This window comes from Sander vitreus, chromosome 21 (assembly GCF_031162955.1).
Source record: "Sander vitreus isolate 19-12246 chromosome 21, sanVit1, whole genome shotgun sequence".
Classification (NCBI taxonomy): Eukaryota; Metazoa; Chordata; class Actinopteri; order Perciformes; family Percidae; genus Sander; species Sander vitreus.
Window position 1 is genome coordinate 13,820,270 of NC_135875.1, and position 22,105 is coordinate 13,842,374.

The window sequence follows — 22,105 nt, forward strand, 5'->3', positions numbered from 1 at the left end:
AAAGATAAGATACAAGCCATTTAAAGGACCAGATAAGAGCAATCTTAAGACAACGGTACATCGGTCAGAAATTTAGTGGTGAACTTAATGACCGAGGAACCAATATTCTGTAAGTTGTTCTAACTGCAGACTGAATACACTTTATAATGAGAAACTTTAGGTACTGGTAAGTATAGATATTATAAAAACAAGTACAAAGCAGCTATAGAAAAACGTTTAAAACAACACGACTATTAGAAAATAAGCTATTACGACCAACCAAATGTGAGCTTTAACGTGACTTTTGCTGTTACCAATGGTGGCGTTAGCAGCCATGTTGTAGCCGTAGTCGAAAGTGACAAAGGTCAAGTAGGACACATGCGAGGTAAAGGCCAAGATGAGCAGGACTCCCACCATGCTGGACACCCCAGGTCGCCTCAGACCCAATGTTCTGACGAAAAGAGCGTGAACAGAATTAATGAATTGACAGGAAGTGTTATAACAGATACATTTTACGTTAGTGCCAGATGCTTTTTTGACATCATCAGTGACAGAAGTTGAAGTAAACATTTACTAATTCTTATCATAAATTTAAAGAGAAAAAAAAAAACATACAACAGAAATGTGTAAGACGTTTGTTCTTATGTGATTTTAGTTCTCCTGCGACCATATTTCCATCTTTAATCATGGGACAAATGACAACATTTGTAAAATACCTGCTTTAGAGCTTACCTGACACAGCAAAGGTAAATTGAATAAAGAATGACCGCTGTTGCACAGAAATAGTCCATTTTCTGGAAGAGAATATCACATAGAGGCCAGAAACACATTTACTGACAGAAACAGAAATCAACTTCAAGAGGAAAAAAGACCTGCATGTTACTGAAAATATACGGCAAACAGCTAGCAGGCTCGTCGGTAATGGCATTAGGATGTTACTGATTAGCTAAGCTCATTAGCCAATAAAACAGAGGAACACTTATCTTAGCATGCGGTCTGTCAACTCAAAAGATATTTTAGCAGTTCTCCACTCTGTAGAAAATAAAGCTGCATCAAGGGGTATCTGAATCAACTGACTGCCTGTAATGTGAAGAGCTCATTGTTTTGGTTTGCTGGTCTGCTTATTGAGTCCCAACGGCTCTCATCAACCCTCCATGTAAACAGCCATCAGCTGCTGCCAGCTCATGAGCTGACTGAACAGACATTTTTCTCCGGGGTAAGTGGACCGAACTGAGGCAGAAAGGTGAGAGATTATTAATTTGACATCAGTCAGGTACAGAGAACCAAAACTTTGAAAGGATGCATAATGCTGCTCTGTTTCTGTTGCAAGTGCAACTTTGAAACTCTTTGTTAACAGGCTGGTCATAAAAACTTGATAATCCAATTATTCTTTTTTGCTATGACCTTTTTTTCTGACATCAAGTGGACAAAAACAGCTTTACAAGTATCTAGGCAGTTAACAAGCATTACCTCAGTCAGATAGGTGTCCCGGGTATGAAACACAGTGGACCAGAACCAGGCATTAAGAGATACCTAAAACAACACAAAGGCTCCTGTTAAATACGCATGGTTCATTTTGTCATGCGTGTAGACACATAGTAGTATTGGTGTATTTACAGTATCTTAAGTTCTTTCATTTTCTCCATCTCACCAGAGAGAAGGCGTTGATGGTGTGGTACATGGGACTCTGGCGAGGCACCGTGCCTCGATAGCGCAGCAGCATAAAAAGGCAAGCCAGGCCATTCAGCAGAGAGGCCAGGGCAGAAGCTGGCTCCTCAAAACACAGGAAGCGCGCAAATGGCCACTATGACAAATAGAATACATCACTACTTAATTTCACACATTTTACTCAAATCGGTTAAAATGAAACCAACACTGGAGCACTTAAGAGACGTTTGTTCTAATGTAATCTATTGATTTAAGTAATCAGACTTAGAAGCTATTTTAGAGGACAGAACCCAGCATCCTCTCCAACACAGAATAACTTTGGGTAAGATTTTGTAATTAAGCTCGATGGGACACACATACTGGCCACTGTAAGAAGCACCAACCTTGCCGTGGAACTGTGGGACTCTGTACCCCTCGGCCTGGTAAAGGCCCACCGTGGTCCACATGCATTGATAGCGACAGTCATCACGACATGTCCAACCTGGGACACAGGAGCAGAGAGAGAGGAGCGCAGGTCAAAAGGGTCAAGTTCAATTCAATAGGTACGAATATGCAACAATACAAACATCTGGAAAAAATTTGAAATGCCTGTAAAGAGCTGAAACAATTAATTGAATACCAGAACATCATTTGTTTAAGCTTAAATTTCCAAATATTCTCTGGTTGGCTTTTCCAATGTGAGAAATTGCTGGTTTTCTCTGTTTTAGATCAATGTAAATTAAATATTTTTTGAGTACTGTTGTTGGTCGACCAAAACAAGCTTTGGGTTCTCAATTGCGATTCTGATTGATTGAGAAAATAAAATAATGGTTAGTGGCAGCAGACCTACTCATTTGCAGCTGGGGGGAAGGAGGCACTACTTCTCAGTTTCTCTTGGATAGTAGCCTATCGTTTGCTTCCTCTCACAAACACACACACACACACACACACACACACACACTATACAATTGTTAATGATGGGGCGAGGGTGCAGTTACAACAGGCCTTTTGTGACACCTTGCTCAGCCAGAAAAACTGGATTTCAACTTTCAAGTCTGTGAAAAAGTACCATGTCCCATGAAACAACAACGATGAGAAAATATCACGTTAATGCGTTAAAAGTCACATTGTAGACATGACAGTAAAGAAGCTTCAGCAGAGAGTAGCTACACGGATGAATAAACACATAGTGAATGTTAGATAACTGTTGGCAAAAGATAGTAAATGGATGAATTTAGCCGGCTAGTATCACTAAGTACAGTGGGTAACTGTTACACTGCTGAGAAATCTAAAGACTGCTAAGGTAGCTTAACTTAATGTTACCTACCACCACCGTCAACAACAACAACAACAACAACAACAACAACCACCACTCACCTGTCAGCGCCATGTACTGCGGCTGGGCAGACTGAAACCCCCGTAGCCGAGCTCCGGTGCAGTTGGTCCGGACACATTGCTTCACACAGTCTCGATAAACCGGCTCCTTGTCGCCTTGAGATGCTTGTACAGTGGTCACCGACATTAGGAGCAGGACTACAGCGGTCACAGCAGGGAGTCTGACAGATGTGCAGCGGAGTAACGTTACCGCTGAGGCCATGTTGGTAAGTCTCGGCCCGGCAGGACTCTCAAAGGCACGGCGGGACGGCAGCGACATCGGTGGCTTTCACAGCCGACTGTCCACATTACCAGACAGCCATGACTAGTTAGTGGCGACAAACCGGACCTGAAATGTTTTACGGTTACAGTACAGTATAGCCAGTGTCCCCCTGTCCTCTGTTAAGGGTCAAGTTTTACAATCGCACAACGTTTCCGACCGCCATTTACAAAATAAAACACTCACTGGTAGGTGTTTGTGGAAGTTTTTGTTTTGAGCATGGTTTTGAGTAATAAAACACTTAGCTTCGATTATTTTATTTTTATTAGCCTACTTATTTGCTGGATTCCGAACCGGTATAATGTAAAGCGAAATATTGGTAGACTTTATTCCGAAGGCAAAACGTTTTGTTTCATATTTCACTTCCTGTTTTGACAACGTCACCACGTCACGTGATTCATTGATCTATACTTTTTTTTTTTTACATGCGTATAAATCATTGATAAAATATAATTTTTCGTTTACTACAATATGAGTTTTTAATACTCTTAAGGAACTGGTGATAATAATTATAATAATGATAATACTACTACTACTACTAATAATAATAATAATATGTTATTTGCAAAATACATAAAAAATATATAAAACAGACTGATTAAAAACTATCAGCTACATATAGGCTACTTTGTCAGTCAAGCAAAAGGAACAGTTTTGTATATGCCTTCCTCACGGTCATGGAATTGTGTCAAATACAGTGTAACATTAACAGGTGTCTTCCCCTTTGTGGAAAAAGTATCTTGCTTTGAATATAATTCTCAGTGTCTAACTTAACACACTCATTCATAAGCAGTCACTTTCCACAGCCTGTCAACATTAGTAGCCTATCACAGCATTTACTTCCTTTATTTTGAGCCATGAAGTAAAGAGCAAAGTTACAATTAACTTATAAAAAACTGTTGTCTAGCTCTCTTAGGCAGAAAACGTTTTAAAAATCCTTTATTCAGTTGCGCACATTGATTTGAAATGCAGACAGGTGGACCAAAAGCAAAAAGCCCATATGATGAACTCCTTTTTCTATATGTAATGATAGTGTCTGTCTGAGGAGTGAAGGGGACAGAGATTAGTGACAACATGCTGCCATTAAAAAAGAAATGATGAAAGAAAAGTGTCCCTGGGGGGAAAAAAACCCCATAACAAAACAATCTGACTTCTGAAATAAAGAAGCAGAGTCTACAGCCATGCTAGCTGCTCTTTGAGGCTGTACTGAGGCACAGTGCTGCTTTGAGGTAAACGCTAACGTTGGCATTAGATGCTCTGCAGGTATATTCTCCCCCAATGAGGGGCTCTATAACAGCTAAAGGGTAAAACTAAATAATGTCCCTTGCTCAAGTTTCAGGAGTTGATGAGTCTGCAGAATTTAATCAGCTTCAGAAACTGCCTCAATATCACAACCATAACTTAATATGAGTTTGGAGATTTATGGTCTAGATCAAATTTGAGGGCCAGTAACAGCAGTGTTGTGGTTCATATATTTGAGTGATATTTATTCTTGTATTGTTAGGTGTTTCCACTATTTTGTCCCTCTGTCCTGCACTTTTTATTTTTTATTTTTTAGAGTCATGGGTTGATAGGCTACTACCTGGAAAAAATTACTTTACTGCAATTCAGCTTGACACATTAGATCCATTTTAGACTTGACCAGTACTTTTTCATTTTCGACCATCTTTTAAAAGTATATCCCATCCAAACCTTGATAATGCTTCACCATATTACAGTCAGTGCTCTACAGTCCACAGTCGGTGCTGTCTCCCACCCACGCCCCCACTTAAGCCAACAGACACAGTGTCATACGAAAGATAGTGGATTTTATTTGTACGTCTTTATTTGTTACAGAAGCAATCACAACAACAGGAGAGAAACAGCAGTAAGAGGGAGGGAGAAGAGTCAAAAACAAAGACGTTTTACTTTTGTTAACTTCTTTCCTGCCTCCCGCTCACTATCTTTCACCATGTCCTTCTCTATTTACAAGATTTTCTTTTTTAAAGAAAATCATGCTTTACTATTTTTTTCACTGCAACTTTTCCTTTCATACCTGTGTTTAAGAGAGGGAGAGACAGATTAAAAAAGGGGGGTAGGAAAACTATTATAGTACAGTACTCCCACTATTTTAATGTGCACTCCTCTCTATTACAAACAAAGAGACAAATCCATGAAACAATCTGTGTAAGGTTGAGACTAACAGACCACTTGGGTCAGGCTGCTTTACTTGTTTCAAGTAAGTGACTTACATGCACCACATCACCCAAGAGACACTTTTGACTGGCTGCTGTATACAGTCCAGTGCATGTAGGCTGCATGTAGGTTTCAGATGCATGCACTGCTGGCCTCAACACAGGACAGAATGAGTGATGGAGGGAAAAGGAGGAACAAGAGGCAGGGACAGAGATGGAGAGAGTGTTTCAGTGCCACAAGATTATTTTTATTGAAAATAATCCCATGTCCCCCTGTTGGTACTCACACACAAACAACCCCTACAGCCTTCAGTCCTCTCACTGAGTATCTCGATAAAGGACACAAGTCTTTTCGTAGTGAGCTGGCAAGCGGAAAGAGTGGGCCGCGGGGGCAAGGAAGTGTGCAAGGAAGCCACATCGTCGGAGAGAGGAGGGGAGTGAGTAGATGGTGGGTCGAGCACGGGTTTGAACGGACGTAGCGATATTGAGAGAGGTGGATTTTACTCCTCCTTTTCCTCTCCGTGTGTGATGACGTAGCAGATGTTCTTGTAGTCCACGTTGCCAGCCACATCAGGGGGGAAAGCAGCCCACAGGTTGGTCATCTGCAGGAGAGAGATTAAAGAAACGGATTACAACCTTGTACAACTAAAGACAGAATGTGAATATGAGCAAGACAAAGACGGATCAGCTCACCTCCTCAGCGGTGAACCTGTCGCACTGGGTGGTCAGGAGCTCCTCAAGGCTGGAGAGGGAAAATGGAGAAAAATGAATCTCAGATGGTCCATCTAGATTTAAGATCATCCCACAAAGAGGTGTTGTTATGGACAATAAGTTAAAGGTAAAAGCCCTTACAATTCCTTCTTGATGGAGCCAGTGGCCTCGGGGTCCAGGACCTTGAAAGCGCTCACAATAACGTCCTCGGGGTCAGCACCTAGAGATTAAAAGCAGCCAATTAGTCTCAATTATAAAGAATAAAAAAAACTAAACTTAAATAAAGAATCCTGAATTATATCAAGCATGTTATTTGGAGAAAATGTACGAAACAAGACAAAAAAGTGACAAGCAAAGGAGACTTGAATTGAGTGTATGGGCCAACAAACACACCCTTCAGCTTCTCGCCGAACATGGTCAGGAAGACGGTGAAGTTAATGGGGCCGCTGGCCTCCTTCACCATGGCCTCCAGCTCCTCATTCTTCACATTCAGTTGACCCATGGTGGCCAGCACATCCCTGAGGTCATCCTTGCTGATGATGCCATCTCTGTTCTGGTCAATGATTGTGAAAGCCTGCCAGGGACAGTTAGGTAAGAGAGGAGAGGTTAGTCAGTAAATAAAACCTTTAATTTAAAATGAAATTGATTTGTCGTGGCTACATCAGGGTTCACCACCTCCTCAGGTGACATTCATAAGCCATCAAACTATAAACTAAACTAATTAATTAAAACAGTGAAAATTGAGATCCTCAGATTTCTCACAAGTCCTTGTCATAAGACTTGTCTACGATAATTATTTGCTTGAGATAGTCTGCCAACATAAACGTGTAAATGTGGAGTCGTTCTCCACCTCCCGTTGCACATAGCTGGGCGTAGTGCCAAGTGAAACCAAAGATGGCATTGCAAACCTTTTGGGACTTGGCAGCTGGTCGGCCACTTGTCTTTCTAAGGTGTTAAAATGGTCTCGGAATGTGAGACAAGCCTGTTGCGACATTTAAGGAGAAGGTATTGATTACAGCTGTCAAACCCCCCCTGCCCTTTATTTGTTTGCCTTGTGACTAAATGGGATCACCCTGTCCCCAATGCTATTTCAGCTATGCTACTGTCGCCATTGTATTCTCTTTTCTTTATATCTGTATGATGAGAGAAAAGCCCTAGAGAGACTCCTTATTTATTTATTTTTTAATATAATCACACTAATTTACATGTTGAGCAAAGTGTTACATCCCAATTATTTCTTGAGGTAACAAAAAAACATTTTGTTCCTCTTTCTCTTCCCTAAACGCAGACTCAACTCAAAATTAGGACCTCAATGTTTTCTTGTTCTTTCCACCTTGAGCCCCTCTTTCCTGCTTTAAATTCTGTCCACCAGCTGTTGGGCGGCATTCCAGTGGGGTCACAGAGCGAGTGTTTTGAGTCTCTGAGGTAGCTGATATCATTGGAAAAACTTATTTACCGTCCTGTCGTGCTGATGAGGACATTCTTGCATTCATGCAGCCACCTGATCAGGTCTATAGCTTCCTCATGTTAAGTCTGAGGTCAAATGATACATGGAGTCATTGCAGTGTACAGAATGTCCCTTTTCTCACACGCGTAGAAGGACCTTAATTCTTACTGCTAGACAACTTCAGTTTTGAAGTATGTAAGATGTGATGAAGATAATTTTACCTCCTTGTACTCCTGGATCTGGCTCTGCTCAAACATGGAGAACACGTTGGAGGAACCACCCTCACCCTGCTGCTGCCTCCTCTTGGCTTTCTTGGGTGCCTGGAAAAAAAGAGAAAGAAAGGTAAAATACACTTTTAACATACAAAACATCAACCAAACAGACTTCACTCTCAGATGATGTTATCCTGGCTAACTAAAATACAAAGGCTGTCAAGGATGCCCTATGTGAGGTCTAAAACAAAAGGTGCAAAGGAACCCTAAATTGTTTGTTTCAGTAACTTCTACATCCGTATTGTGGCTAAAATCAATGAAAGAATGCTCCAAAAACTTCTAATTAAATCAATGAATCTGGTGGCTTTTCCCAAATTGACAAAGAAATCACACATTTTCATCACAAATCGTGAAGAAAGAGAATTTTTCCTATAAAAGAAATCTGTAAATTTTGAATCTATCACCCAATTTAGTACAATGTAATGGTTTTGGGGACTACAATAATAAGCTAGTGATCCCAAAACATTTTGTATTTCAGAATGTCATCATGTTTAAGATTTGACTTAGCCAAACTTTAGCTCAAGCCAGCAAGTTAACACTGGGTCCAAATCCACAGTTTGGTAGGCTCAGCTCAAGAGACTCCTTCATGGGCTGTTGGTAATCCAGATAGCAAATGTATCAGTGATGCTTTCATCTCATCAGTTTAGTGCTGAGAAGATCCTAGATCCCTAGAGATTGTTCTTCCAGGAACATGGCCACACTCACCATCTCTCAAGTTTTTGGGGTTGTTGTTGGTCAAGAAGAGAAGCCTACGCCAAGCCGATGTGACTGACATGTATGCATCGGAACCCAGGGGTCTTATATACTAGCCCATAGGGGCTAACTTTAGCCACACCATCAGGTTTGGCAGGAAAACAGAGCTGAGGGAAAGTAAGAGAAAGAGGGAGGAGTAAAGAGGTGGCGGGTCGGATCGGCTTACCGATGCTCCAAAATAGGCCCCATGAGTCTTGGAATGAGGTGAATTTAATGCCAACACACAGGCCTGACTTTGGACTCTGTGGACTAATATGGCAAAACTGACAGACAGGACATGCTGAGGGACAACTGATCCGACCCCTGTACCCTCCTTCTTCATCTTGACACACTGAGAGTCTTTGTGTGGCTATTTTTGTTTCTTTTACATCCACAGTGAGAGAACAAAACCCGGCGTAAGATGAAAGACTGTTGCTGCTTTACTCCCTTGATACACACACACACACACACTCACACAAATAGGATTATCGGTAATTAGCAGCCTCAAGTTTCTCAGGGTGCCAACATGTACTCGTAGATAACATATCCTGAAGTCATCACCTGTCTAAATGATAACTCAGGTCAAGGTTTGAGCCCACTACAAGATCAGTAGTTACCATCAGGGTATATTAACAGTCATGAAACTTGAAAACAGTTGGCTGATGGACTTTCGTCCAGCTACAGCAATGACACACGACTACTAGGCCTCTACAGACTCTGACCTTGCATCAATGAGAAATGTAAACAGTCCTGTAATATGGACACATGTGGCAGGAAATGCTTCATGGTAGCCTGCTTGTTTTCTTTTTCCTGTTGTCATGTTTGCATGAAGTGCAATATGCCATACACAGAAAAACCAAGACAAAGTTCAGATATTGGCAGTTAACAAAAAGTATTTTTTAATAGCACATGCCTGAGAAATTTGTACTGTACTGTACAAAATACTGAATCTTTCTCTGTAATAGGAGGACCTGTTAATGTATGTTTCTGTGACAATAAGTCACATCTGTAATGGGAATCAGGAAATGATGATTAGACAAAATAGACAGCTTTCCCACCATGGGTGCACTAATTTGGGTTGCTCCTGGAGGTTCCTAGTATAGTTGCTTCAGAACAGGACAGTTGCACACCCACTAAACTCCATATATGAGCTCCATAGGCTGCCATCAATCACGCCTATGTACAGCTAAGGTATGTATTGGGATCCAGCACCAGCGTGAACTGATACTTCATTCATTCGTAGGCCTAAGGGACCAAGACGTCTTTTTATGTTGATTTTATCTGATCCAAGATCCCGCCACTGATTATTGGAATAATCAGTAAAGAAGGTCGTGAACAGCAGAAAAGCCACGTCAAGTGTGTGCTTAAAGGTGACAGAGGGAGAAAGAGACGAAGCTCTGTCAACTCCCTAAAAACAAGACAGCTGTAGAGACTGAAATAGCGCTGCCTCCCTCCACCATTCTCTTTCTCAGCCATTTGGACTCTTCTAAAATTTGACAGACTTTGCCCTTCTTGGCCAGCTTTGCCCCGATACAACTGCCAGTCCTTTTTTTACCCACACACAGTCACTGGCCTGCTTTGAGGTGAACATGGTTGGGAACTTAAATTCACTGGTACAAAGACAAATTGGGTAATTAAGCGATCAATAACATTTGATGACTGAATAACAGGGCTCAGTATCAACCTCAATTTGTTATTAAAAACAAGTATTTGTCAAGCAAGAAAGCTGGCATCAAATGTCTCATAGTCCTGTTAATTTATTCTTTGATATTACGGGCTGATTTAAAATCATAATTTGGCAAATTTCAGATTTTGTTTTTGGCAAAGTCCTTCAGCTGTTGGTGTTTGGACAACATTGAACATTTGAGAACTTTAGTTTCTTTTTCCAAATGAAAAACAAGTTTTTTGTAGAGAAGGACGGCTATATATCTCAAAGGTTTAAGAAAAGTATCTTTTTGGTATCTGTACAAAAACCTTTACTACCATGGCAGGATTGGCTGGCAGGTGTGGATTAAATGCTGGTAACAGTATAACCAAACACAAATGATGCAGGTCATTGATTGCCGGTATTAAACCATTTGATTTTATGTAACCATTTCTTCTTCTTTTTTTTCATTTCTGCAATCATGGAACGTAAAACTTGTTGGGTATTATCCCTTACTTTAACGATACAGCCTGACTGATTAGGTAGATCTAGGTAGACTAGATGGATTACGTAGAGTACATAAAGATCATTTAGCTAGAGGCCACATTTGCAGTTGGTGTTAGTGTCTTTAAATAAATATGGCGTGTGACCTGTTACTAAAATTTCAGAAATCATTTCACTGTAATAAGTAACAAAGACCAATAGAGCATGAGATCATTTATTGATTTATAATAAGTAAAAAAGAAACAGTATGCTCTTGAACATCAAATATGAACAAATATATCTCAACAATAGTTGTTCCAATTTACATAATAGCTTTGAAATTTAAACAGTGTATACTTTACATTTATTATCCAAAATCTATTAAGTTTTCACCCTGAACAACTTCATCACCTTGTCCCCTCTTCAGCCAATCAGCAATCAGTTCCTTCACCTCTTTTCCAAAATCTTCATGCAATTTTGTAAATTCCTCCTTGGAGCCTAAACAGAGCCCTGACCACTCCCCCAAAGGCAGAGCAGGAGTGTTAACAGGCACCACGTTTGCGTTCCTCTTGGACCAGAGTTTGGGTGATCTTTTACTGGCTGATTTGGATGAAATGGTCAGAGGTTGAAGCGTCTGATTGGAGCTCAGACTCGGTCCTGCTCCCACACCTGCTGCTGGATACAAAGGTAACGGTGACGATTGTGTCCTCTGATAGGCTGCAGGAATATATGCCGCTCCTGCTGTGTTGAAATTTGGTATTACGAAAGGGTTGGCTGGTTCACTGGAGAATTTGCCTAATGCATCTGAGTACAGAGCAAAGACAAGCAGAGAGATATACATAAATAACCAAATTTACAGACGCTAAAGCTGCTCACATTACACTGCCCTCATTTTGCAGATCAGTTTTGTTTACCCATTTTGATAAAGTTTTTTTGTTTGTTCACAATTCCTGCACATACTGACCGATGGATGTTGTGAGATTGTAATATCTGCATATGATGTACCATTAAGTACATGGCGTCTGATGTGGAGGCTGTAAACAGTGATGCCTCACACAGCTGCTCTCTAGAACAAAGGCAGCTCTCTTTCACCCACAAATAATAATAAATAAAAAAAAAGAGAGACACTGAGCTTCTCTGTCTCTCACCTCTGTACTTCTTCTCCATGTCCATCACCAGCAGGGCCAGGTAGCTGTGGCTGGCTGACAGCAGGGCTTTGATCCAGCTCTCCTGACCGGCCTGGTCCTCTGCAGCAAACTTGTATGTTCGCAGTCCCGGATCGCTCCACACCAGCGAGAAGGCAAACTGCTCCTCGGACTCGCACAGCTGGACGGTGCAGCCCTCCAGAACAATCACTCCCGTCACGTCCCGGTCAGCCGGCCGGTCCTTGTAGAAGAGGAGGTTCCCCTTCAGCACGCACCAGCGCTTCTGATAGGAAGTCTTTATCTCGCCCTGTGTGACAATTGTGCCATCTGTGGTTTACTGACTCACTTACCAATTGCTCATTTATTCAACTTCTTACACAACTCCTTTGGTGAAATAAGTAGCTTCCTGAGAGGTCAAATGTATTTGAGTGTTTCATGAATTTTTTTTTTTAATGAAAAAGTGAAGATTGATTTTGTTTTTGATTGTCTCTATGGGTTTAGAAATGTAAAATGTTACATTATTTTGAAAGCTGTATGGATTGACAGCCTTTATTTGCCTGATTTTATTTAATTGTAGCTCTGTATTGTTTGAATCTTAATCTTGGTAACTTTGTTTTGAAAGCTACCTACAAATAAAGTTATGAAGATAATGTTTCAAATATTGCAAAGCAAAGTGGTGGGTGTGTTTTTAAAACCTCAACTTACTTCTGTTGTTGGAGCTTTTGTGGTCTAGCTCCTCGTAAATGTGGATATTGTTTTCATTAAAGTGTCCTACCTTCTTGTAGAGGTACCCTTCTTTGTCCACTTGTGAGGTGCAAGATTCAAAAAAGGTGAAAATCTTTTCGTCAATCTTCATTTCAACATCTCAGGCTGCTTTGACCTGGACCTGCAACATAGACAAAAAAAATCGAATAATATAAATAATTAAGCCTACTTCCCCATTTATTACTGCGTAGCCTATGTTTATACAGTTTATGGATAAGTAATTACACGTTATGCTCTGTGTCTGTAATGTTAGGCCAAATTTGCTTTTTTTTTCCGGGTTGCGACAAGGAAATTGCTCACTTCCCGAATTTCACAATTTTAAAACTGTCTATTACACCTTTACAAATCTCGTTTATATTTATTTGGAAACATGCCAAACAGACCGCCATTAATAACTTGCCAACTGTTTTTAAGGCGTTAACGTCTTTTATCATCCGTGTTAACGTCTGCGCCTTTGCCCGAAATCTGACTCAGGAAGTTCACTTTCCATTTGAAATATGTTCTACTTTAACGTAAAAGAAACTGCAAGGACAGACCTAGTCCTACTTCCACATGCTTCTTGTTTACTCACCTTTTAGAAGCGTGTCTGTTTCAGTTTCCTCGATCCTGTGGGTGTGTCAATCACTTCCTGGTAGCAGAGGAGAGGGCAGCTCCACGTCCACAGCACACAATGATTACAGCTTTAGATGTGGCCTAATTAAACAATACATGTTCAGGTTAAAACCGGTTGTTTTATTATGAAGTGTTCAAAAATAATGTATATGTTTCTTATACAAAAACATTCAAATCTTGGCACTTGGTTCATTGTCATTAGACCTATGACTTTACCCATAGGGACCCTAAAGGTGATTTGCATTACAAATCAACTTTAATCAAATACAAGTCTGCAGCAGCAGTCGGGCAAGGTGGATCCAGACCTCCATGGCCCCCAGAAGTGCCAATGTCAGCACCAGTAAAGTAAAACTAAAGCAGGTCCTGCAAGGTAACTTTGTGGCTACTATAGGGGCCCTGTTTAACCCCCCCCCCCCCATCACAAACACACACACAGACCCATTTCTCCAGTGTCTTGTTCGCTCGAGACACTCACCTTTTCCTCTCCATTGTCTCTCTGCTGGACTGATTATATACCTCGCCATTCTGTTGATTATATTGTATATTGTTACATTATACTATATGACACCATATTGTATTTTATATTCTATTTAATTCTATGTCATACCGCTGTATTATACTGTTATATCTTACGCTACGTTATATTGTTGTACTATAGTTATACTACACACCATACTATGTCTTATCTATATTAACTATATTATGTTAATATGTTACATTGACTCTTATTCTATTCTATTCTATTAATACAGAAAAACCCTGAGTACCATTACTTAATTATTAATCACACCACTCACACACAGGTTTATTCTTTTCTTCTATCTTATCTTTGTTAGAAGATAGAAGCTAGCTACAGCAGGTAGGGGGTAAATAAGTACAGTAAAATAACCTACTGTATACATACTATACTGTGTATTCTCTCTTTATCTAGTATTTGAAAGGTAACTTATACCTGTGGTTTCTCAGATGCTACCGTGTGAAATCTTAAATGCTGTTGACATGCAGTTTTTAGCTGTGGGTCAGTGGTTGTTCTGGGAAAATCCCTAACATCTGGTGTGTAAAGTCAAGTGGGTGGTGCATGTGATAATTTCTTATACATTCTAGCCTTATAATATTACTCAAGGAAAACAATTACACACATCGACAGGGGGGATGTAAGGTGAGGGTGTCTGTTATTATATTATTATATATAAACCTGTGACTGTTTCAATGAGCCTTTGAGTGATGTTAACGAGTCTTCTGCAGAAGAGTCACTCACTTAGCCATTCCTGGTGGTAATACATTAATGTATTGTTTTGCTGTGCAAGCTATTTTCCTGGCTTTTATCCTAAATAACTAAATAAATTTGCAATACATATATCCAGCAGCACACAGCCAGCTTCAATCAGTCTGGACAAACAATTTTAATGACAATCATGTTATCAAGATTTTAAAAGTTTCAAAAATTGTCTTCAGCATTCACACATTTTACATGAGAGAACTCATTCTGTACATGACCACAGGAGGTGTTACACTAAACACACTGTCACCTTCAAATATGTTAACCTGCTCACTGGATATTAATGTTTAGTCCAAAATCAATAGTTGTTACAGCAAAGGAGAGATACATCAATATGGCTTCTTTTTTTATGTTAATGGATTAAGTCTAGTATAATAATCATTGCTGTTGCTCCCTCCACACTTGCTGTAACTGTAAAATCTCTCCAATGTGGATCTTCTGATGTCTTTTCAGATTCTCCCCCCGACTAAAGCTCTTGCCACACTGGTTGCAGTAGTACGGTTTCTCCCCTGTGTGGACCCTCTTGTGTTTTTTCAGGTCTCCTGCCTGACTAAAACGTCTCCCACACTGTATGCAGCCATACGGCTTCTCTCCCGTATGACAACGCTCGTGGATTCTTAAGTTCCCGACCCTGCTGAACGTCTTTCCACATACAATGCACAAGTGTGATTCATCTCTCCTGAAGTGCTCAAGACTGATTTTTCTCCCGTCAAATGCAGCCCTGTTGGTTTTTGCAAAGCCATGCCTCCTCGGTATGGCATGATTTGAGTGGGCAAAGACACGTCCGTAAGGTTCAGCGCTAACTTGTGACCTTTCCTCAGCAGAGTTCTGACGGGAAGAGTTGCAGCTTAAATCCACACATCCACTATATTGTTCTTGAAGAGATGGTGGTTCCGATGTTGCGCAGTCGGTTAGTTCTAACTCTCTTTTGATAGTGCTGGAGGGAGAGGTGCACACATTTGTGGATGAGACAGAACTGATGTCCTTGTTTGCACTGTGTATTGTGTGGACTGCCATTGCCTCCTCAATAATGCGTGTCACCTCCTCTGGTTGTGCTTTGCAATGTTCTGTTGGTTGTGCCGAGTTGCACTTAGCTTGTGATTCAGTGTTATTGTAGCTCTCCTGTTGTGTCGATTCCTGCTTCACGTCATGGTCAGGTTTGTGGCTGCTTATCTGTTTTTGCTCTGCGAGACAGAGGTCTGAGTCCTCCCTCAAAGCGAGACCAAAGTCCTGCTCTTGATTCGGTCTGACTTCTTTTTCTTCAGGTAACAGACTAGTTGTTGATAGAACAGCTGTGAAATCAAGACCAAAAGAAAGGTTGTTATAATTTGACAAAGTCACTCATGAATGACAACCAGTATGGGATAGTAACATTATCCATAATGATTCAAGAGAGTTACACGTGTTACCCACCTACGCTCTCTCTTGTTATCGTGTCCTGGAGCTCCTGCAGCCTCCTCTTCAGACTCTCATTCTCTCTCTGTGTTCTGGCAGTTTTCTCCTGGTACTCGGACACTGTCTCCTTCACCACCTCCAGAACCTCCTGCACCGCTTCAGTCAGTAGCTTGGCAACACGAGCATTCAAACGTTCAAGTTTAGACATCCTGGAAAAAACGTCAATTAGTTAGGGTAAGGAATGACTGTGGACATCTTAGGCAGAATCCTCATGCAATTGGAGCCATATGTAACCGTTATTGCATAATCATTCATAGGAAATGTTTCACAAACACTGCTGTGTGACAACAGTGCTTCCTACTACTTGATATGAAACTTTTGTTGTATGTTGATCCCATTTTGGCCTAAGCTTTTACAACTTTTACATGAATAGTTCGATACTTCTGTGGTACAGTCATCTTCACTCACACCAGGATAATCCTGAGTGGTTCTGCAGTCATTTTGCCAGTTTATTTGCAATGGGGGTGTACATTAATTACAGTGAAATGTTTGCTAAGTTACAGACTCTCTTTCCACGGTAAGTACATGCTATGTTCAACATTAAGCTAAGTGTTTATACGAGCTAGTTCGCGATGTATTTGACATACATTTCAAGCAAACATGTTTCAAACACGTGTTAAATGACCGCTGGTTCCCTGGCTAAGCATGTTCAGAACGGCTGTACCTGCAAGCTAGTCGTGAAGTCAGCGGCTACTGACGTGGATAGCTAACATTAGCTAGCTAACTTCGTACGTTATCGTCTTCCCTTTAAACTTCCAACAAATGCGTCATGTGATTACTCTGTTGGCAAGACTTTTAAGTTGTTTTACATCAACTTAACTGGTAAAATAACAAATATTAAACAATATTACAAAGCACAATTCGGGACGCAACATAACAACTCGCAACCTCAGGAAGCAGAACCAGAGTTACTTCCGGTGTGTTGTGATTTTCAGAATAAAAGTCCACATTGAATGCATTTATTAATTTGCACATCACTGTTTACTATTAATGATTCTTTATTCACCGGCCATCTGACCTCGGGCAGTTTACTTTACTGAATTCTTATGTTGCATCGATTCAAATTTAAATCTCTATTGCCCTGTGACATCAAACAGTCCATAAAATGCCTCCGAACAAATTGGTCAAAACAGGGATTTCACGTCACAACAGAAAAGAACAACTTAATAATGACCAAACTAAAAAGGCCAACCTCCATACTTAAAAGTATCCAGAACAGTTTTATTTATTTTATTAAATCGTGTTTTACCCATCAGCAATGAAATGAAATAAAATAAAAGGGTGCCAGAGTAAAATAACAAACATTTAACTGTAACATGATGTGATCTGTTACATATTTATATCAATTTGGATCCTTCTGTAGCATCCACTTAGCTTCCTAAAGTGCATACATGATATTCCCATCCACAAGCACATGAAGCTGCATAGATATACAAAGACATATAGAAATGTACATACAAAGATTAACTTAACCACATCAAAATACAATATATATATGCAACCTAAACTTACAAGAGTACACAGGGTTTCTTGGTGGTGATTGAATGACTGAGAAAGGCACGCACAGCCTCATCAAACACTTCATTCAGTCCATGCTGGTTGATTGAAGCACACTCGAGATATTTAACAGCCTTAATTTGCTTTGCCATTGCTGTTCCCTGCTGCTTGGTGACTGTGGTCTGATTCTGCTGTCTCAGTTTCTCCAGAATCTCCTGATCATCATGCAGGTCACTCTTAGTTCCCACAAGGAGAATAGGCACATTAGGGCAATGGTGTTTAACCTCTGGATGCCATTTGCTCTTGACATTCTCATAGGATGTTGGGCTAGCAATGGAGAAGCAAATGATGATGACATTGGCTTGATTGTAGCAGAGGGGGCGTATATGGTCATATTCCTCTCTGCCAGCGCTGTCCGCAAGGTTCAGGCTGATAGTCTGGTTGTCTACATTAACCTGGGTAGTGTATGTGTCGTAGAAACCTGGTATGTACTCCTTAGGAAAGATCTTTTTGATGTAGGTGAAGAGTAGGTAGGTCTTTCCTATTCCACTGTCTCCAACAACCACACACTTGACACTCTGCATTATGACAACTTTTGCCTCCAGAAATTCTGAAACACAAAACTTCATGGCTTTCAGATTAAGTGGATTTGCATTTCTGTTTAACACTTCAACATCTGCCTGCATGCCACAGAGTGTTAAAAAAAACATATTGTGGTGTGTAATAAAGATAATGTTGAACTGGGTTTGATGTGTGTCTTTTCAGGCTAAAACTGAAATCAATTTACAAAGTTTTTTTTATTTTTTTTATTATTTATTTATATTTTAACCAATGATTGTAGCAGACACAATATCAATAAACAGAATAAATGTAAAAATCTAACTTACCTGTCAAATCGTTGCAGTGTGTCTTATATCTTGTCTATGTAATCATTTAAAATCGACGTAGTAGAACGTGACATATCTGGTTAAGACAGTGCTTTAAACACAGCATCAAGCTCAAACAAGTTACATCCGGTTGTGAAGGAAAGGGAAGTAGTTAATAGAAATGTTGTGATTGGATAATACCCTAGAAGTGATGGGAAAGATATTTCGTCATCCCCTCTGAAAAGTGATGTAATCCGGTGCTGCAAAGTTATTCACCTTATCTGACAAGGCTAGGTGTGCAGTTAACTGTTTGGCAGTGATTATCTCAACTAAATCTCAAAAAGCTAAACGTTATCAATACAACATGCAAGCTGAACACAGTTGCAACATTGCAACAACCTTTCTATAATGTAAAGCAGTCCAGTTCAGTAGCTAATATTGCTCTACAACAGACAGGGCAGATACGTAGACCAGGGGTCTTCAACGTTTTTTAAGCCAAGGACCTCTTAACTGAATGAGAGATGGAGCAGGGAGCCCCTACTACATATTCTGTATAAAATGAAGTTGCATAATGAACTGGACCTACAATAACGTGCAGGGCGGCCTAAAGCCTTTATACATACCTTTTTTTTTTTTTTTGCATAGTACTAAGCTATTAAAATAGCCTAATAATTGTTGTCATTAATCATATTTTAATGTTAGAACATACATGTGGCACAGTGAATCCTTAGGATTGAATGTATCTGTGGATTGCCTTAGTGACCACCTAGGCCAGTAAGCAGTGGGGATTTCTATTTGCTAAAAATATGTTGGATTCAGAAAAAAACTTTCCAAAATTAACAATAATATGGAGGCCCCCCCTGCATTGACTCTGAGGACCCCCTGTTGAAGATCCCTGACTTAGACAGACACAACAGATGTAGGGTGTTGATTCAAAAAGAGTAAACCTGCGCTATTAAAAAAAGATAAAAATACAAAACTTTGACAGACTTTTCTTCTGCAATCCTCAAAGCCAGTCTTGGCTTGGGAGTTCAACTTCTGGTTTTCCAGCGTAGGGGACTCATCTGGTTTCTGTGGCAACCAGGTTATATCAAGCTTGAGAGGGATTTGACATCTTGTAATGCTTCCACTTTGTCCAAGATGGACCTTTATATTTGGTAGGGGATGTATTTTTCACAAGCCTCGTTAAACAGTCAAAGATCAATTAGTTATGATTTATACACTTTCCATGCTGATCTGGATACTCCAAAGGCAGGATTTACTAATAAATGGCACAGCTGTCTGCCATCTCTCACCAGACTGCAATCCATTTAATCACTGACAACTAATAAGTCCTGAGACATATCAACTTTAAAATCCCAGTTCAGCATTTTTTAATGCTATGACTCACACTGTGAAGTTTTATCCAGCAGTATACAATTTGCTCGCTGCTTTGCTGAGTTTTTAAGTTGACCACACAATGTCTGGTTTGGCTTTGTAGATTCCGATTGTATAGGGTCATTGTAAAGAAATCTTGTTTGCAATACTTTACCATAAAGAAAGTACCAAATGCATTTATTCGATTTGGAAATTGGACAAACAATAGTAGCAGAAACAGTAGGAATTATTAGATTGTGCGTGATATGAGATTGTAAATTGACATGTGCTCTACAAATAAGCGTCGTGTTACAATTACTTTTCCATGTAACACTCTTGAAGCTACATCCCTTTCTAAATAGGATTGCAATACGCTCAGCTGACAAAAATGCTCATAAAAGATGGCTTGACATTAAACTTTGAGAATCCAGCACTTTGCACCTTTTATTAATACTGTCCAGCCCTGCATATCAAAAGCATATGTATTGAGAAATTCTGGATACAGAAGCCTCACAGATGAGTCTGCTGGTGTTTCTTCATGTTACTTGAGTGACTAAAACTTTTGCCACAATGACTGCAGCCAAACGGCTTCTCTCCTGTGTGGTAGCGCAGATGCACCGTCAGGTAGCCCGACTGACTGAAGCGCTTCCCGCACACCGAGCAGCAGTAGGGCTTCTCGCCCGTGTGCACCCTGTTGTGTTTTTTGTAGTCGCCGGCGTGCCTAAAGGTGCGACCACAGAGCGAGCAGCAGTAGTGTTTTCTGCTGTTTCTCTGGAACCCACTTGAGCCTGAATCGTCCACTTCTGAGCTTGTTTGAGTGGTGTGATGTTTTTCTGCAACACTGTTGGTATTGTTGTATCTTTGGGATAGTGGCTCCTCTATGCCATTTTGATCCACACGGAAGACAACCCCTGACTCAGTGTAGAGTCCTGAATTGGCTTGAGGAGGCTCTAGGTTTAGTCTGTGTGAGGATGTAGCGCTCGTACCAGCATCATCATGAAAATAATTTGTGTTGCGCATGGCGTCTTCATTCGACGTAGGCTCTACTTTCATTTTATGAGCGTTTTCAGAGATTGTAACAACATGATTTGAAATAGGTGCTGACAGTCCATGATCAGTCTCCCTTTTAAGAGCTCTTGGATTGTTGAAGTCATCGCCACCTAAATGTGGTCCTGTCGTAGCTCTAGGGGAGACACAAGGGGTGACTAATAATGGGATGGATGCTTCGCAGTCAAGGTCTTCAAATGAATATGAAGGACAGATTACTGCAATGTCCTTATCAGAGGGGATGAGATCAATGTTCTCTTCCATCTCCTCTTTCTGTTTCTGCTCCATCAGATGCAGCTCTGCATCCGCCTGCTGGGCTGCAGGGGAAATTTGTGGTACGCTTCCTGCACAACAACAACACAAAGCACAACAAATACAAATGCAATCAACATGTGTTATCAAACAGTTTCAACATTTCCGTAAACAAGTATCGTCTTACCATTGGTTTCTAGTTTCTCCTGGAGCTCCTGCAGCCTCCTCTTCAGACTCTGGTTCTCTCTCTGTGTTCTGGCAGTTTTCTCCTGGTACTCGGACACTGTCTCTTTCACCACCTCCAGAACCTCCTGCACAGCTTTAGACAGCAGCTTTTCCACTCGGGCATTCAGACGTTCAATTTTGGACATATTTATTGCCTGAAAGAAATGGAGAGCAGGTTGATCAGTGTGCATTTCATAGATCTTTGCAGGAGCAACGCGCTTTCTATCAAGATGTATACCAACTATCAAATGCATAAGATTCTATAGCCCACATATATCACTGCAACAATACAGATTAACATACAATATTACCACAACATCATATAAAAATAAAAACACCATCTCACTATTAGCCTAAATAGGCTAAAACAGACGGGCTCCTCAGTAGTAGCCTATAATCCTACCATTAACATTTCCTAACTAAAGGGAAAGCAGCATACCTTGAACCTAATGCAATCCCGTTAAATATTGTATGTATGAATCCCAGATTATCTAGTAGTGATCCAGATGAAAACGCTCATTGTTTACAAGATTCATACATGCAGTTCTCCGCAAATAGGTTGCAAAATCCTTTCTCAGGACATGGTAGAGTCCATTTGGCAAAAGGTTATAGCTTATCAAGAAGATAAACAGGAGTCGAAGTCTAAAAATGGTTTGCCAAATAAATATCCCGATAGATGTGGTATTGTGTGCACCACGGAACATAACCACCCCATCATCCCCTTCTTGGGTTTCTAAGGCGCCTAGCATCCATCGTGACGTGCGTTGCTGCCGTCTACTGGTGAGTAAGCAGACACCCTGAGTACATCTACATTCATTCACTGATGATCTTATACAGTATGTATTTTTGATTTACACGCACA

The 22,105-nt window shown here is 40.5% G+C and overlaps 5 protein-coding genes across 10 annotated transcripts in view; all 5 read right to left on the reverse strand.

The window, feature by feature from the left end:
- Positions 1-3,581, reverse strand: part of pgap3 (post-GPI attachment to proteins phospholipase 3) — a 5,608-nt gene extending 2,027 nt beyond the window's left edge. The window contains exons 1-6 of one of the 2 annotated variants that reach the window (XM_078279445.1): positions 3,004-3,567; positions 2,031-2,128; positions 1,631-1,783; positions 1,450-1,512; positions 712-773; positions 294-430 (exon numbers count right to left, since the gene is read on the reverse strand). In XM_078279445.1, the coding sequence (XP_078135571.1) occupies positions 294-430; positions 712-773; positions 1,450-1,512; positions 1,631-1,783; positions 2,031-2,128; positions 3,004-3,280 (790 nt within the window). In that variant the 5' untranslated portion in view covers positions 3,281-3,567. Of the gene's footprint in view, positions 1-293; positions 431-711; positions 1,210-1,449; positions 1,513-1,630; positions 1,784-2,030; positions 2,129-3,003 lie in introns of those variants that run through there. The other variant, XR_013503740.1, reaches the window with a different exon arrangement.
- Positions 3,582-5,088: 1,507 nt separating this feature from the next.
- mylpfb (myosin light chain, phosphorylatable, fast skeletal muscle b) lies at positions 5,089-8,116 on the reverse strand. The gene is made up of 5 exons (XM_078279928.1): positions 7,834-8,116; positions 6,559-6,739; positions 6,307-6,385; positions 6,148-6,196; positions 5,089-6,056 (listed from the first exon to the last, which is right to left on the reverse strand). Exons 1-5 carry the CDS (start codon positions 7,981-7,983, stop codon positions 5,955-5,957), a joined length of 561 nt encoding a protein of 186 aa, XP_078136054.1. The 5' UTR covers positions 7,984-8,116; the 3' UTR covers positions 5,089-5,954.
- Positions 8,117-10,965: 2,849 nt separating this feature from the next.
- LOC144536578 (sesquipedalian-1-like) lies at positions 10,966-13,333 on the reverse strand. 4 transcript variants are annotated; one of them, XM_078279790.1, is made up of 4 exons: positions 13,226-13,333; positions 12,665-12,775; positions 11,893-12,196; positions 10,966-11,548 (listed from the first exon to the last, which is right to left on the reverse strand). In XM_078279790.1, exons 2-4 carry the CDS (start codon positions 12,743-12,745, stop codon positions 11,112-11,114), a joined length of 822 nt encoding a protein of 273 aa, XP_078135916.1. In that variant the 5' UTR covers positions 12,746-12,775; positions 13,226-13,333; the 3' UTR covers positions 10,966-11,111. The 4 variants fall into 4 exon arrangements, with proteins under 4 accessions (XP_078135916.1, XP_078135920.1, XP_078135917.1 ...); XM_078279794.1 differs by lacking the exon at positions 13,226-13,333 and adding an exon at positions 13,191-13,210; XM_078279791.1 differs by lacking the exon at positions 13,226-13,333 and adding an exon at positions 13,055-13,149.
- A 1,317-nt stretch (positions 13,334-14,650) lies between these two features.
- LOC144536490 (uncharacterized) lies at positions 14,651-18,509 on the reverse strand. Of its 2 annotated transcripts, none has more exons than XM_078279658.1 (4): positions 18,385-18,509; positions 17,513-18,107; positions 15,959-16,149; positions 14,651-15,837 (listed from the first exon to the last, which is right to left on the reverse strand). In XM_078279658.1, the coding sequence occupies exons 2-4, from the start codon at positions 18,079-18,081 to the stop codon at positions 14,924-14,926; spliced, it is 1,674 nt and encodes a 557-aa protein (XP_078135784.1). In that variant the 5' UTR covers positions 18,082-18,107; positions 18,385-18,509; the 3' UTR covers positions 14,651-14,923. The 2 variants fall into 2 exon arrangements, with proteins under 2 accessions (XP_078135784.1, XP_078135785.1); XM_078279659.1 differs by having other exon boundaries at positions 17,513-18,120.
- A 1,422-nt stretch (positions 18,510-19,931) lies between these two features.
- LOC144536491 (uncharacterized) lies at positions 19,932-22,016 on the reverse strand. Its single transcript, XM_078279661.1, has 3 exons — positions 21,683-22,016; positions 21,206-21,398; positions 19,932-21,110 (listed from the first exon to the last, which is right to left on the reverse strand). The coding sequence occupies exons 2-3, from the start codon at positions 21,387-21,389 to the stop codon at positions 20,230-20,232; spliced, it is 1,065 nt and encodes a 354-aa protein (XP_078135787.1). The 5' UTR covers positions 21,390-21,398; positions 21,683-22,016; the 3' UTR covers positions 19,932-20,229.
- Between the last annotated feature and the right edge of the window lie 89 nt (positions 22,017-22,105).

Coding starts and splice junctions, on each gene's coding strand:
- mylpfb (XM_078279928.1), bottom strand. CDS start 7,983: ATGTTTTGTATGTTAAAAGTGTATTTTACCTTTCTTTCTCTTTTTTTC. Junction 6,740..7,833: donor AGATCCAGGAGTACAAGGAG/GTAAAATTATCT, acceptor TGTCCCTGGCAG/GCTTTCACAATCATTGACCA. Junction 6,057..6,147: donor ACAGGTTCACCGCTGAGGAG/GTGAGCTGATCC, acceptor TCTCTCCTGCAG/ATGACCAACCTGTGGGCTGC.
- LOC144536578 (XM_078279790.1), bottom strand. CDS start 12,745: ATGAAGATTGACGAAAAGATTTTCACCTTTTTTGAATCTTGCACCTCA. Junction 12,197..12,664: donor AAGGGTACCTCTACAAGAAG/GTAGGACACTTT, acceptor ATTGTCACACAG/GGCGAGATAAAGACTTCCTA. Junction 11,549..11,892: donor CATGGAGAAGAAGTACAGAG/GTGAGAGACAGA, acceptor CTCTGTACTCAG/ATGCATTAGGCAAATTCTCC.
- LOC144536490 (XM_078279658.1), bottom strand. CDS start 18,081: ATGCAGAGTGTCAAGTGTGTGGTTGTTGGAGACAGTGGAATAGGAAAG. Junction 16,150..17,512: donor AAGAAACCCTGTGTACTCTT/GTAAGTTTAGGT, acceptor CGTTTTTTCCAG/GATGTCTAAACTTGAACGTT. Junction 15,838..15,958: donor GATAACAAGAGAGAGCGTAG/GTGGGTAACACG, acceptor TTGATTTCACAG/CTGTTCTATCAACAACTAGT.
- LOC144536491 (XM_078279661.1), bottom strand. CDS start 21,389: ATGTCCAAAATTGAACGTCTGAATGCCCGAGTGGAAAAGCTGCTGTCT. Junction 21,111..21,205: donor GGAGAAACTAGAAACCAATG/GTAAGACGATAC, acceptor GTTGTTGTGCAG/GAAGCGTACCACAAATTTCC.